Here is a 13,414-nt window from a genome sequence, read left to right on the forward strand (position 1 = left end):
GTTTCTATACAAGATGTTTCAGAATACCCATTACAAACTTCTAGGTCATGTGTGTGTGTGTGTGTGTGGGTGGGTGGTGGTGGGGGTTAGGGTAGATCAGGTTTTGATTAGCAACCCATTTTCCACTATTGGAATGGTACAGGTCGAAAACGTTTTGTGTGCACATTACAAAGAACATAAATATCAGACACAGGTAAATTACATGGGTCATCTAAGCCAATCTAATGACATCTGGTAGTATCGGATGTCATGTGAAAAGAATGGTGGTGCACCATTGTGTTGAACCCATGTGTTGCCTAATGTGCAATGGCATATCTTCCAACAACTGTGTCAATGTCTCTTGCAGGAATGTCATGGGACTGTTCAAACAGGGTAGAAGAAGATATCGTCTGATCAGCTCATCACCACATGTTGATGACAAACTTGTTCTGGAATCCATGGCAGTGAGTGATGTGAGAGCTGTCCCCTGGACCAAATATGGCTGTTTTGGCAATTTCACATACCTTCCCTATGAATAAGCTTCACTGACAAAGAGCATCAGTTCTAGAAATTGAGGCTTTTCTAGACAACATTGACTGAACTACCTACAGAACCCAACCTGCAGTATAAATTGGTTGGGCCCACTGCATAAACTTCCTGATACCAGAAGAGATGGAGCTGATCAGAATGCAGAGCAAGCCCAGCACTAGAGTGAGGGACACCAATCGCATGTGCAATACCATGGGTACTCACAGAAGAGTTCTTCTAAACTGATAAAGCACCTCCTCCTCAAAGTTAAAATGTGGAGTCCTTGGAGCTCCACAGTCATGTTTGTTAGCATCAAAAGAACCTGTTTCCTGCAACTGCTGATTCACACTGGCAAACAAGATATGTGATGGAGTTGGACAATGTGGGAAACTATGTACAACTGACGAGCAGCACTTCCAATACACTGAGCCTTGCTGTACATTAACATCATGTTGACATAGTCAGCATTCAATGTAATGTGCATCAATGTGACATTGCATTATCATCACCAGGGAGATGATTTTTATGATTTCAGCAGAGGGGATTATCCAAACTGTTGACTGTGAGAGACTCTACCAAAATGAGACAATCTGCTTGCTGATCATCCATTTGTTCAACATTATTATGTTGCATGATAAAATGCATGATAATGCATTTTTATCATGCAACATAATAATGTTGAACAGTTAATAATGTTGAGTTCATGATAAAAATGCATAAATATCATTTTCCTAGTCACCACAAACCACCCCTGATATTAATGGCCTGATCTATATCATTTTCTATAAACATACAGAAAATGAAATCCAGAGGCTTTCATTTTTCTGTATGTTTACATACACGTTTTTTTTTATTGTCAAATTGACTGCTTTTTTTTATTTCAAAAAAAAAGCAGCCCTAATTTTGGAAATGATTCCTTGGACTGCTGCTTAATTAAAAGTGATCCATGAATGCATTCCAATCCTAGTTTCCATAACCTTAGATATATATAGCTGAATTTTTTAAGTATTAGTTTATGATCTGTTGTAAATGTTTCTGGCAATGGGTGCCATATATTTCTCGGTTACAACCTATATATATATATATAAAAAATGCCAGAAAGCCGCCAACATGAAATAAATTGGACAATAACTTCAAACCTACACATTTGCCATGATGAGTTGGAACACCGCATTGTGGAGTCAAAAGAAATCACCTTGGACCTGCTTCATATGAACAATAATCTCAGCTATAATTTGCCTGACTCTTTCAGCTCTACTATCAGATATTGGAGATCGCGTGGTTCCACATACGCACAAGTGTACAACAATAGAACTTTAACACTGACTATAGCTCAAGTTCATAATAACTGTAATTCACAGTCGAATATTATAACTTTATAATTGTTTGGGCTTTAGAGTGTCTCAATGTTATTTTCAGTGTCTTTTAATATCTTTCTATGTTCTTAATGCCTGATGAAGTCAATCTCGACGAAACATGTTGCGTTTTCAAATAAATCTCATTTTGTTTTAATTCTCGGGTTTTAAGTCAGTTAATATTAAAAATGAATATGTGTGTGTGTGTGTGTGTGTGTGTGTGTGTGTGTGTGTGTGTATTCCTGAGCTTCTACTCGGTTGTAATGGTATATTTTAAAGACTTTAAACCGAGATAAAATATTAAGTTTTAATGAGAATGATACAACTAGTTTCAGTCTTTTACAGCCTTCTTCAGGTATCCACTAAATGTAGAACATAATAATAAAAATTGAACTTACAAAAAACTGAGAATTACAGGCAAAAAATGCAACACATAATTGACACAAAAATGTTGTATTTTTCAAGTTATTCTATCTAATGTGCTATTGTTCGTTGCATGCGTGCTTGAGAGTTCTCATGAACGCCAGTATTGAACAACTGCAGCATGGCTATCAGGGATGTTTTAACTCAAATTGCTGTACAAATGTTCAGGATTAATGAGGATTTCCCTGGATTCCATGATTTTCCTCTCAAACTCATCACTGCAACGAAAAATGTTTTTGGATTTATCCCAGCAACCTGAGTGACTCTGTAGATCATCATGAGGATTGTTTGAGAAAAGAACATGACTGAATAGTGCAGATGCATGTGATCTTTTATAGGAGATGTCTCTCTCTTATGCTCTTCTATATAAAGATTTCAATAGATTTGTTAGTCTGTCCAAAATAAGGAATATTACAATCGCACCATAACTTATATACACCTGGATATTTCAGGTTGTGATGAATAGGCTTCAGATGGCTAGAACGGACTTTAGGGAGTGTAGTGAAAAACGTCCTATGTATTTTTTAAGGACTTTAGCCAATTTATTTAAATATAATTCATCCACAAAATTTGTATACCTACAGAACATTAGTACCATGGGTGGGCTAAGATTTTATTCAGGTATCCCTTGCTTAACACGGGATTTGATTAACGTGGCGAAATTAATTGCGACAATCCCTTTATATACGAGGCAAGAATTTTAATTAACGAAATTTACTTTAAATTTACCAAAATTTCATCAAATATGACATTATTGCTACAACCCATGTACATGGCACATCATTGCAACTTTCAAAGCCTATTTTCTTAAAAAGACCTCAAAGGCAGTAGAAACAACAATGGGAGGAAATGCGATTAGGCTCCTAGAATTTTGGAAAAATTTTAACATTAAATAAGCAATTGAAAACATTCATGACTCGTGGGAGCAAGTATCTTCTAGCTGTGAGAGCTGTTCGGAAAACCCTTTTGAAGAATGTGCTAATGACTTAGGTTTTCAAAATCCTGTGATCAACGTGGTTGAAGAAATCGTTGCAATTGAAGATCTTGGTTTTGATGCAGAAGATGTTAAATTTGAATCCAATAATGAATTATTGGATTCAAATTCAAAATATTTTAATGACAACGATCTTGAAATTGAACAACGCACATATGAAGACAATGAACAAATAGAATGCGAAGATGGTCCCAAAGGAGATAAAAATCAAATCTGGATGGAATATTTCACAGTTTAGAATTGCTTAGACAACAAATAATTGATATGGATCCAGATGTCAATCGAAGAATGCTTGTTTGCCGAGGTCTAGAGAGTCATTTTGCTTGTTACCGTAGAATTTTGCTGATAGGGAAAAAAAAACCAAACTGTCTTGATAACTTTATTTGATAAAAAAATTCAATAACTAATGTAGGTACTAGCATTTATTAAACATTTACTTTACATTCATTTTTTATCTTTCCTATTACCATATAAAACGAATTATTAATATAGTAATCGATCATGGATGAATAATTTTTACCATTGATTATTATATTTGATTAATGCGATTTTGATATACTCAGTAACATTGAGGAATTAATTAATTGCAATAATCAAGGAATACCTGTATATGTATTCCATTTTTTATTTTAAATAATCCAGAAATTCTGGAGACCGAACATTGAACATTTTAATGTTCAATGTTCGGTCAAGCTACTTCAGGCTTCCAATAAGTGGGACAGTAGTGTCACACTGGATAAAGAAATTCACCACCCACCTAAAGACATTCACAAACATCCCATACTCGTAGTAAGATTTGAACCTACAGCCCATTGGAGAAGAGTGGGTATGCTATCTGCTAAGTTGCAACCTCCCCCCATGTCTATTGTGGTGGTGTTATAACAGAATTTCAGTTCTCCAGAATTACCCTGACCATAAATATTATCAGCTACCATAGAATAATAGTAATAAGTTTCTTGCATGCAATTCCAATTTCCAGCTGCAAAAAAATTCCTTCTTCCTTAATCACTTGCCAGACAAAGCACTGTTATTTACAGGTCTTCTGACCTCTCATCTATGGAATCAATAAACAAAAAATAAATGAAATGAAAAAATTAAAAGGAAGTATAACTGCCATTTTGGATATAATGCAAATTTTCTCTTTTGGATCTTCAAAATCAGTTTCTGATGAGATGATAATTTGCTTACAACTCTTTTGGGCTTGAGTATAAACAGAAAAATATGCTCTTAATGAAATCTAATTGTGATACGCTTGATTCTAAATGGCCTGACTACACTCTAGGTAGTCAAAGGAGACTGGCTTTCTTGTTATAATAGAGCATGATGCTTTTCTAGATCTTTCTTCGCTAAATTATAAAATGATGAGTATTCTGTAAAGCATATGCTAATTCAGATGATTTTTTTCACTTCTACAGCAATGTTTTTTCAAGTTGTAGTTTTTCTTCATCTCCTACATAAATGTACATGAAAGTTTTTGCAAAATGTTTACAAAGAGTTAACTGATATGTTCACAATTAAAATAAAAAATAGGTAAAGAGGCTTAAATTCTTAAAAAAAGGTCTACCCATCTGCCAATTCCCAAGGCTCTGATGGTCTACGGAATTTTCGATCGCAGCTACTTCCACGTCCCATTTTGGGAGCAAGCGAACCACAAGAATACATCTGAAAAATCAATAATTGTATTTGTTACAAGCAACCTGCAGTAAATCTTAATATATAAAAGGGAAGCTGAATGAATAAATACTTTCCCATGTAATGTATTTGCATTAGAGCAGTGCTTCCCAAACTATGGGCTGCGGCCCCCTTGGGGGCCATGAAATAATGAAAACAAATTTAAAATATTTTAAGACTAAATATGCCATGTCAAATCTGTATGTAAGATGCTAAAAATGTAATATTTGCATTTGATTTTTGCAATATTCGCTGTGTATGTTTTGTATTGAATATAAATACAATAAATATTACAATAACACGTCTGTATTACGATTTTTTTTTCCGATGGGGCCATGAAATATTTTAATTTTTCCAAAGAGGCCTTTACATTCATAAGTTTGGGAAGCACTGCATTAGAGAACAGGAATGATTTTCATCCTTAATTGATAACATCACATCAGTTTATGGCAATGATATGGAGGACCTTAACTTGTAAGAATAAAGAGGTTCTGGTTCCTTTGTGTAATGCCTTGATCAGACCTTGTATGGATTATTGTGCAAAAATTTAGTCTCCTGGTTTTCATGGTGAAAAGGATATATTGGAAAGGGTCCACAGAAGACTAAGGTTATAACTGGTCTTAGCGATGTGGGATATGAGGACAGATTGAGGGAATGCAGTTTGCAAAGCCTTGTAAAAAGAGGAAGAGAGAAGATATGATTGAGATATTTAAGTTGATAGAAGACTTATCAGGATAATGTGGAAGAAATTTTTTGTAGAATGGGAGAAAGGGGTTGAACAAGGGGACATGCTTGGAAGTTGTATAAGAAGAGTTGAGCAGGTTCTTTGCATGAAGAGTGGTTGGCGAGTGGAATGTATCATATGACATTACAGTGTCATTTGATACATCAAATATACTGAGTGAGTTTAAAGCATGGTTTGATGAACTTTGTGTGTAACAGTATTTGCCTCAAGCGATGAGTTTTTTTGACTCCATGGAAGTCTAAGAGTAATAACAATGTTTCACTGTTAGCAAGTTTGATTTATTATCATTCATATTCCATTTTGCTTCTTTTGCACTTATTATAGGCATAACCATATAATAAGCTCTTTTGGTGTAATTAAACAAACAGCATTCATTATATTAATAAAATGATTATACTAATTAATATACATATTCCATAAATCTAAATTTATGTAATCTAATTACATTATTTTCCATGCTCTGACCTTTATATTAAGGTCATCTTTAAGAATGTATACATATACACACTACATTAAAAACAACTGGGACCATACTGTTCTAGGTAATAGCTAAGACTAATTTAACCTACATAGCTTGACCTCTTATGATGGGAAAAATAAAATAAAAACCAATCAAATTCATTACATCTGCTGATCAGAAATCCATATTTTTGATATTCAATTATTAAACCTCATAATTACTTCTGCCACTTTATATTAGAGCAATCTTTTATGGAAGAATCTTGTGAATTCTTTGCCGGAAGTGAAGTTACTGCATTTTAGCCTTGAGTCCTTGAGAGAGATAATTTTCTCCAATGATAAGGAACTCAAATCAGAACTACAATGGATATCTCATGCATTAAAAATCTTTCTGAAAAAATAGTTGACATTTATAGAAGTACATAATCGAAATGACATTTAAACCTCTTACAAAATTAAAACATTTATTCAGAATATCCAAGGATCTCTCTCCCCATCTCTCCAAAAGAAGTATATGTGAAATTAAATATACATGTAACTTTTCTTGCAGAAATAGATGCATCGTGGATATTAGAAAAGAACACAAACTTTATCCATTTAATTCACCACAGGCCTCTCTGATCATACTCTCTGGAAACATTCGAAAGAACACTGGAAAGGCACACAATTCTTAGATCATAAAATAACATGGTAAGGAAGAAGATATAACAGATTTTTGGTTATAACAGGAAAATATAATTGATGCACCACAGCTGGTCACCTTGCAAATCAGCTCCATTCAAGCACAGGTATGTGGATATCTCGATAAACAGTGGCAGCACATCTGTGACAAGTAGGCCTATACACTCAAAGGCCTGTTGAGTCTCTTTATCCACAGCTCATCGTAGAGCACGTTTTCAGTGGTGCTGTATCCATAAAAATTAGACAAGACACCAATGGGCTAATGTACTCTTTACAGATGAGTTTTAGTTTTTCCTCCAATTCTAGACTATATGCGATTTGGAATGACAGTGATACTTTTTACTATTGTGAGAATGTTCTTGAAAGGGATAGATATGACGGGGCTGGAGTAATGGTGTGGGGAGGCACATGGACATACAGAGTTACAAGTGCTGAAAAAAAGGGATATGACTGGTGAATGATATTGCAACGAAGTTGTTCAACATCATGTTTGATTGTTCCGTGGTGCTGTAGGCAAAGAATTCATTTTTATGGATGACAATGCCAAACCACATTGTACACAAGCAGTGGAGATACTTCTGGTGACTGAGGATATTAATCGAATTGAGTGGTCAGCATGCTCCCCCAGATCTCAACTACACAGAACACATTTGGGACATAATAGGGAGCCGTGTTGCTACTCAAAATTTTCCTCCAGAAAACAAGGCCTTATCCTTGCTCTGAAAGAGGATTGGACCAGTTTGCCTGAAGAACTCCTGAATCACTTGGTGTTAAGCATGGTACAATGTTGTGAGAGCTGTATAGCAGTTCGTGGTGGACATATTCCATAATGAAATGCGTCTCCGCATAATTTTCTCTAAGTACTCAATATTAATTCTTTAACTATGTATGTCCTTAGGAAATTTATGACTTTTGCCAAAAATGTATTGCAATTTAATTTGTATGAAGTTTATAACACATTTTTGTGTAATATAATTTATTAGTATCTGGCAATAAATTTATATCCACATTTGGCTATAGTCATGAAAATTTTTTCATATACAGGTAAAAATGTATTTCATCTTTAACTTTTGGACACCAGTGTAGTAATATAATTTCTTGGCATCTATAATTTACAATAAGTAATAGTTCCTGCTGCCAAGAAATTATACTCTTGGTTTCATCCTTTATCTAAGTGTAAGCAAACAGAGTTTGCACATGAAGTAACTTCAGGAATGGGCTACTTATATATAGGCTAATGACTTCACATTAACTGCATTAGTTTTCCATAATGCATAACATTATACATGCCTGTAAAGATATGTGCATTGTATTATGGGATACTAAGGCAATCGATGTGAAGTCATTAGCCTCTATATACAAGTAGCCCAGTCGTGAAGTGACTATATGCGCAAACTTTGTTTGCTTACACTTAGATAAAAGATGAAATGAAGAATATAATTTCTTGGCATCCGTAATTTATAGTATAACCAGCCTAGCTGACAAAGTGGGTAGTGCACCTGCTCTCCAATCAAGAAGCTATGGGTTTGAATCCTAAAGCATGGATGTTTGTTAAAGCCTTCTCAGACGAGCATGTGTAACTTCTTTATAAGGATTTTTTTTTTTTTTTTTTTTTAAATTTAAAGTGGAGAGGCAGTCATAATTATGTAAAACAATAAATAACAAATATATCACAAACAATAAATAAGATAACAACAGAACATTAGTCAAAATGAGTATGTACTTAACTGAAGTGATACTGAATGATATTACTATGAAGAAATATAAAAATTATATAACTATTACATTTTTTAAAAAATGATTCTTTAGGATATGATCATTTTTATAATTTCTGTTCTAAATTAAGTTTTGCTGGCTCAAGATGTTCTTATCCAGCAACACTTAACATAATGCTTGCAATTTCTGCACATGCAGTTTTATAGACAGACAGACAAAAAAAAAAACCCCTAATACGTGTCTTAATCAACATTTATATGGAATGAAATAGGAAGAAGTTATTTGATTACTTACATATAAAATATCCGGATACACAAAATATTATTTTGAATTACTTTGTAATAACAGTACCATGTGAATTACAAAGCTGATAAGAAAATAAAATGCTAGTATGCTTAAGCAAAGAAAATTCTGCTCCCTTCCCCTGAGAATACTTTCAGCAGATTAGCATATGGATTTTCATTGTATTGTTATATTAAGTTACATTTTAACTGTCTTATTTAGTATGGTAGAAATATATGAAGTGACTTCTGTTATGATTTTTTGGTTTAAATGGACATTATTAAGTTGAAAGATACTAATATTCTTCATGAAATATTAATTCTTCAGTTAGTTATTCTTTAGAATTACGAGCAAAGTAACAAAAGGGTGAGGTTTGTATATCTGTTAAATGAATGTGTTCTTCCAATAATAATCTTATTTTGCAAGAGGAAAACCCTGCCACCTCAAAAACAGACCGGCTAACTCACTCTCAGCTGAAAAGCCTTTTCAGTTTTTCATGTCCTGGAGAGCTTTTTTCAAGTTCTAAACAAGAATCAAATGCAAGTCTTTCAAACCAAAGGGTATGCTGATACTGATTGAGATATCAGTTATTCTAACGTCAGTCTTTTGTTACTTTGCTCATAATTTTGAAGAATTACTAGCTGAAGAATTTTAATCTCCTTCAATTGTATAATGTCCATTTAAACTAAAAATCACAATAACAGTGTATATATTTTTGCCATACTATATAAGACAGTTGAAATATAAATTAATATAATAATACAATGAAAATCCATATGCTAATCTGCTAACCTGAAAGTATTCTAGGGGTGAGTTTTTGCAGATTTTTACTTTGTTATTGTCTTTGTCATCAGGTCTGCGCCATTGTTACGTTTCTACCCTTGCTCATTGTTATATCTTTTATATTTATCCCTTTATATTATTCTTTGCATGATTTACTTTCTTATATATACTTTGGCTTCTATCCGCTATCTTTGACCATGTATCCCTAAGTTGTCCATCTTACTTGAATATGTGATCTTATCGCTTATCTAGCAAATTTCTCAATTTTAGGCCCCCAGAAATACCTGTTCCCTGATCACTATAAGCTATCCTTATTCACTCAGGCAAATTTATTTACTGCACCAGCCTGGACCTTAAGGGTAGAGTTAAACTCAGCCTAAGGATAGTTATAGGGTATCAGGTGCTACTAATATCATTTACTAAAATTCAGAAGCCTTAGGTTTTCTAGTTTATTTGCAGTCGTGCCCCTTTTCTCTCTTAATTGGGATATCCCCACGCACATATATGATCACAGGTTCGTAATTTTATGAAGTGTCAGTCAACATGGTCAAAAATACAAACATGAAAGGTATCAAACAATTTTAATGGATTCATTATTAAATATAATACAGGAACAAAACAATTATTAATACTAAGTTAAACTCTTACTCTCCTCTCACTCTCTCTCGTTCTTAAAAATAAACATTGATTTCTAAATCTTTACAATTCAATTTTCTCAACTTATTTGACATTTTAGTTTACATCTCATTAGGCCAGCTAGGCATTTAGCACATTAATATTTTTCCTCGAGTGGGTCACGACAAAATATCTAATAAACTAACAGTTCTTAAAATTCAGCCCAAAGGTATAGGGTTATTTCAATTTCAAAAATGAAAATTTCACATGAATTTCAATTCTTCACACTTCCTTTTATCACAAACTCAAAATACACTATTTTCCGTACTGTTAGTCAATTTCTCAAAAAGGGCCTAGAACACTGAAAGTACTTATCTACACTGTTTCGATTTCTCTCCGTCCTTCTATCTTTCGGAATTCTGGCTATCTTGATTGTACCGCCACGTGGGATTCACGTGCTCTTCCTGAATTGGGCGCTGTTTCTTTGCTATGGATTTACATCAACGCTTCTTCTCATTGACGGCCTACGTTCAATTTGTCGTGCTCTGTGGCGGTGCCATGCTGGAATTTCTCGAAGGTCAGCTCTTAAAAATAAGAACTGAATCACGATGAACACTTGTAGCACACAGTGAGAATACAGGAACAAACAAAACGGGGGGGGGGGGGGGGGGTTCAATTCGGTGTTGCGGGTTTTATACGCTCCCCAAGAGCGCCACCTTTCTGAGTTTGATTTCTCGTATTGTCCTGCTGATTGGTCCCCGACTGGGTGACCTCACCGATCCTCATACGGGGCTTTCTAATTCCGGGAATGTATGCATCATGAAATTTTCTCAGATGTAACACCCACAGGCACTTATGATGCTCTTGTAGCGTTTGGGCAACCTTTGCACTATCTTGCTGAATAATTTGCATTCTTTTACTTGTAGAACATTACTGAAAATTACTCTTACAATTGCCCCTTTTATTGACTTAGTTACATTTGATATATAGCTTACATTAACTTTATTTTAAACAGTTCTAAATTTAGTTTGCAAGATGTTATTTCCTTCAAAAACATAGTTACACTGTGCTAAATGATAAGTATGCTCAAATTATGGTTAATTTCTGTTAGACTCTGGAATGGTGACGTCATATAGAAAGGTCGCCTGTTTCAGATCTAACAACCTTTGCTTAAGCACATTACTAGACTACTTGTATACAGAGGCTAATGACTTCACATCATTGCCTTAGTTTCCCATAATGCATAGTACATTGCTTTAAGCACATTAAGTTTTGCTGGCTCAAGATGCTCTTATCCAGCAACACTTAATATAATGCTTGCAATTTCTGCACATATGCAGTTTTATAGACAGAAAAAATAAAAAACTTCATGAAATATGGTTCTTGGTACATTCCCCTCCCCGACAAAACCAGTCTTAAACATATTGATTTGTAATTGACAAGGGACTGTTATTATAAAGTAATATTTTGTATCCAGATATTTTATATTTAAGTTATCAGATAACTTCCTCCTTTTTCATTCCATATAAATGTTGATTAAGACAAGTCTTGGAGGGTAAAGTGAACCAAGAACCATATTTCACAAGATTTTTATTTTAATTTTATTTTTTCTGTCTACAAAACTGTGTGTGCAGAAATTGCAAACATTATGTTAAGTGTTGCTAGATAAGAACATCTTGAGCCAGCAAAACCTAATTTAGAAATTATAAAAACAATCCTGTCCTAGAGAATCATTGAGAATCAAAAAAAAAATAAAAATAAAATAATAGTTATAATAATCTTTATATTTCTACACAGTATCACTTCAGTTAAATACATAGCTAATTATGACTGATGTTTTGTTGTTAGTTTATTTATTGTTTGTGATCTATATGAGCAGTTCCAGCCTAATGAAATCATTCTGCAAGTACAGCAATCCCTTGATTAATGCATCTCTGATTACTGCGTTTTCAATTAGTACTTCATTTTTTTCTATACCCAAATTCAATTAATGCAACTATTTTAAAAAATTACTCACCAAGATGAAATAATTTAGTTACCAATTTAAAACATTTCACAAAGTTATTATACAGTACTGCACTACACTATTTCCATGTACACTATGTTCCAAATTTACCGCCAAACTTTATGTTGTCTGCTAATTATGTAGCATTTTGTTGATCATATCTTGTGCCTGCTTTGCAATTGTTTTCCTTACTTTTTTTATTAAAGTATTTTCCCAACCTTTAATTATGAGTAAAAGAATTAGTGAACAAAAAAGTGGAAGTGTGAAAAAGATTCAAAAAGTAATCTCAATGGAAGAAAAACTTGAAATAGAGGAAAAATGAACAAGGTGAGTCCAGAGCAAAAATAGGACAAGAATGGGTGAATCAACTATAAGAGCAATTTTGCAAAGCTGCTGAATACAAAGAGAAAGGCAAGGCAAAGCTTCAAGTTCATCATGCATGCAGACCATTTGAAATCAAAGTATTATAATGATTGAATTAGAGAGACTTCTTTCTAAGTGGATCAAAGATTGTAAACAAAAATGGATCTTGCTAAGCAATGGCCTTATTAAATCAAAAGCACTGTCTCTTTGCAACCTTGAAAGAAAGAGCTATTGTTGGAACGTCCTACCTAACTGACTTCCATTTTTGTTGGTTTATCAATCTTATCTTTACCGCCTTAAATTCCGTTTCTCTTCGTTGTTGATTGATGCTCATCTGAATATAAAGAAATTTATATTATACTGCACCACCCTATATTCAGATTAGTCTAAACAATATAGAGGAATCAACCTTCAACTACATTTATATAATCTTCTTTTACAGGCCAAGGTTACTAATATCATATAAGGCTTCCACAAGGTTTGAATAAATTTTATGAGCAGTGCAACGAAGAAAAATCAATCAAACAAACATTTAATACAGGGTTATAAAACATGTACATTTAAGCATAATTTTCTAAGCAAGATAATCTATTTGAACAATATTCAAAATATCTGTGAGTCACTAGTGGCCACTCTGTTTGGTTTAAAGATTAAAGTTAAATTTTTACAGTTCTTATTCTTCAACATTTAAATACTGTTATCATGATTGAATTAGAGAGACTTCTTTCTTTTATAAGCAATGGCCTTATTAAATCAAAAGTATCGTCTCTTTGCAACCTTGAAAGAAAGAGCTATTGTTGGAATGTCCTACCTAA

The 13,414-nt window shown here is 33.6% G+C and overlaps 1 protein-coding gene across 1 annotated transcript in view; it reads right to left on the bottom strand.

Annotated features, from left to right (window-relative positions):
• LOC150102616 (uncharacterized) overlaps nucleotides 1–13,414 on the bottom strand; it is a 234,723-nt gene that overhangs the window by 50,694 nt on the left and 170,615 nt on the right. Inside the window, exon 13 of the mRNA XM_090398679.1 lies at nucleotides 4,844–4,941. Within this exon, the coding sequence (XP_090254805.1) occupies nucleotides 4,844–4,941 (98 nt within the window). The remainder of the gene's footprint in view (nucleotides 1–4,843; nucleotides 4,942–13,414) is intronic.

This window comes from Typopeltis vanoorti, chromosome 10, assembly GCF_054136105.1.
Source record: "Typopeltis vanoorti isolate ZY-2024b chromosome 10, IOZ_Tvanoo_1.0, whole genome shotgun sequence".
NCBI lineage: Eukaryota > Metazoa > Arthropoda > Arachnida > Uropygi > Thelyphonidae > Typopeltis > Typopeltis vanoorti.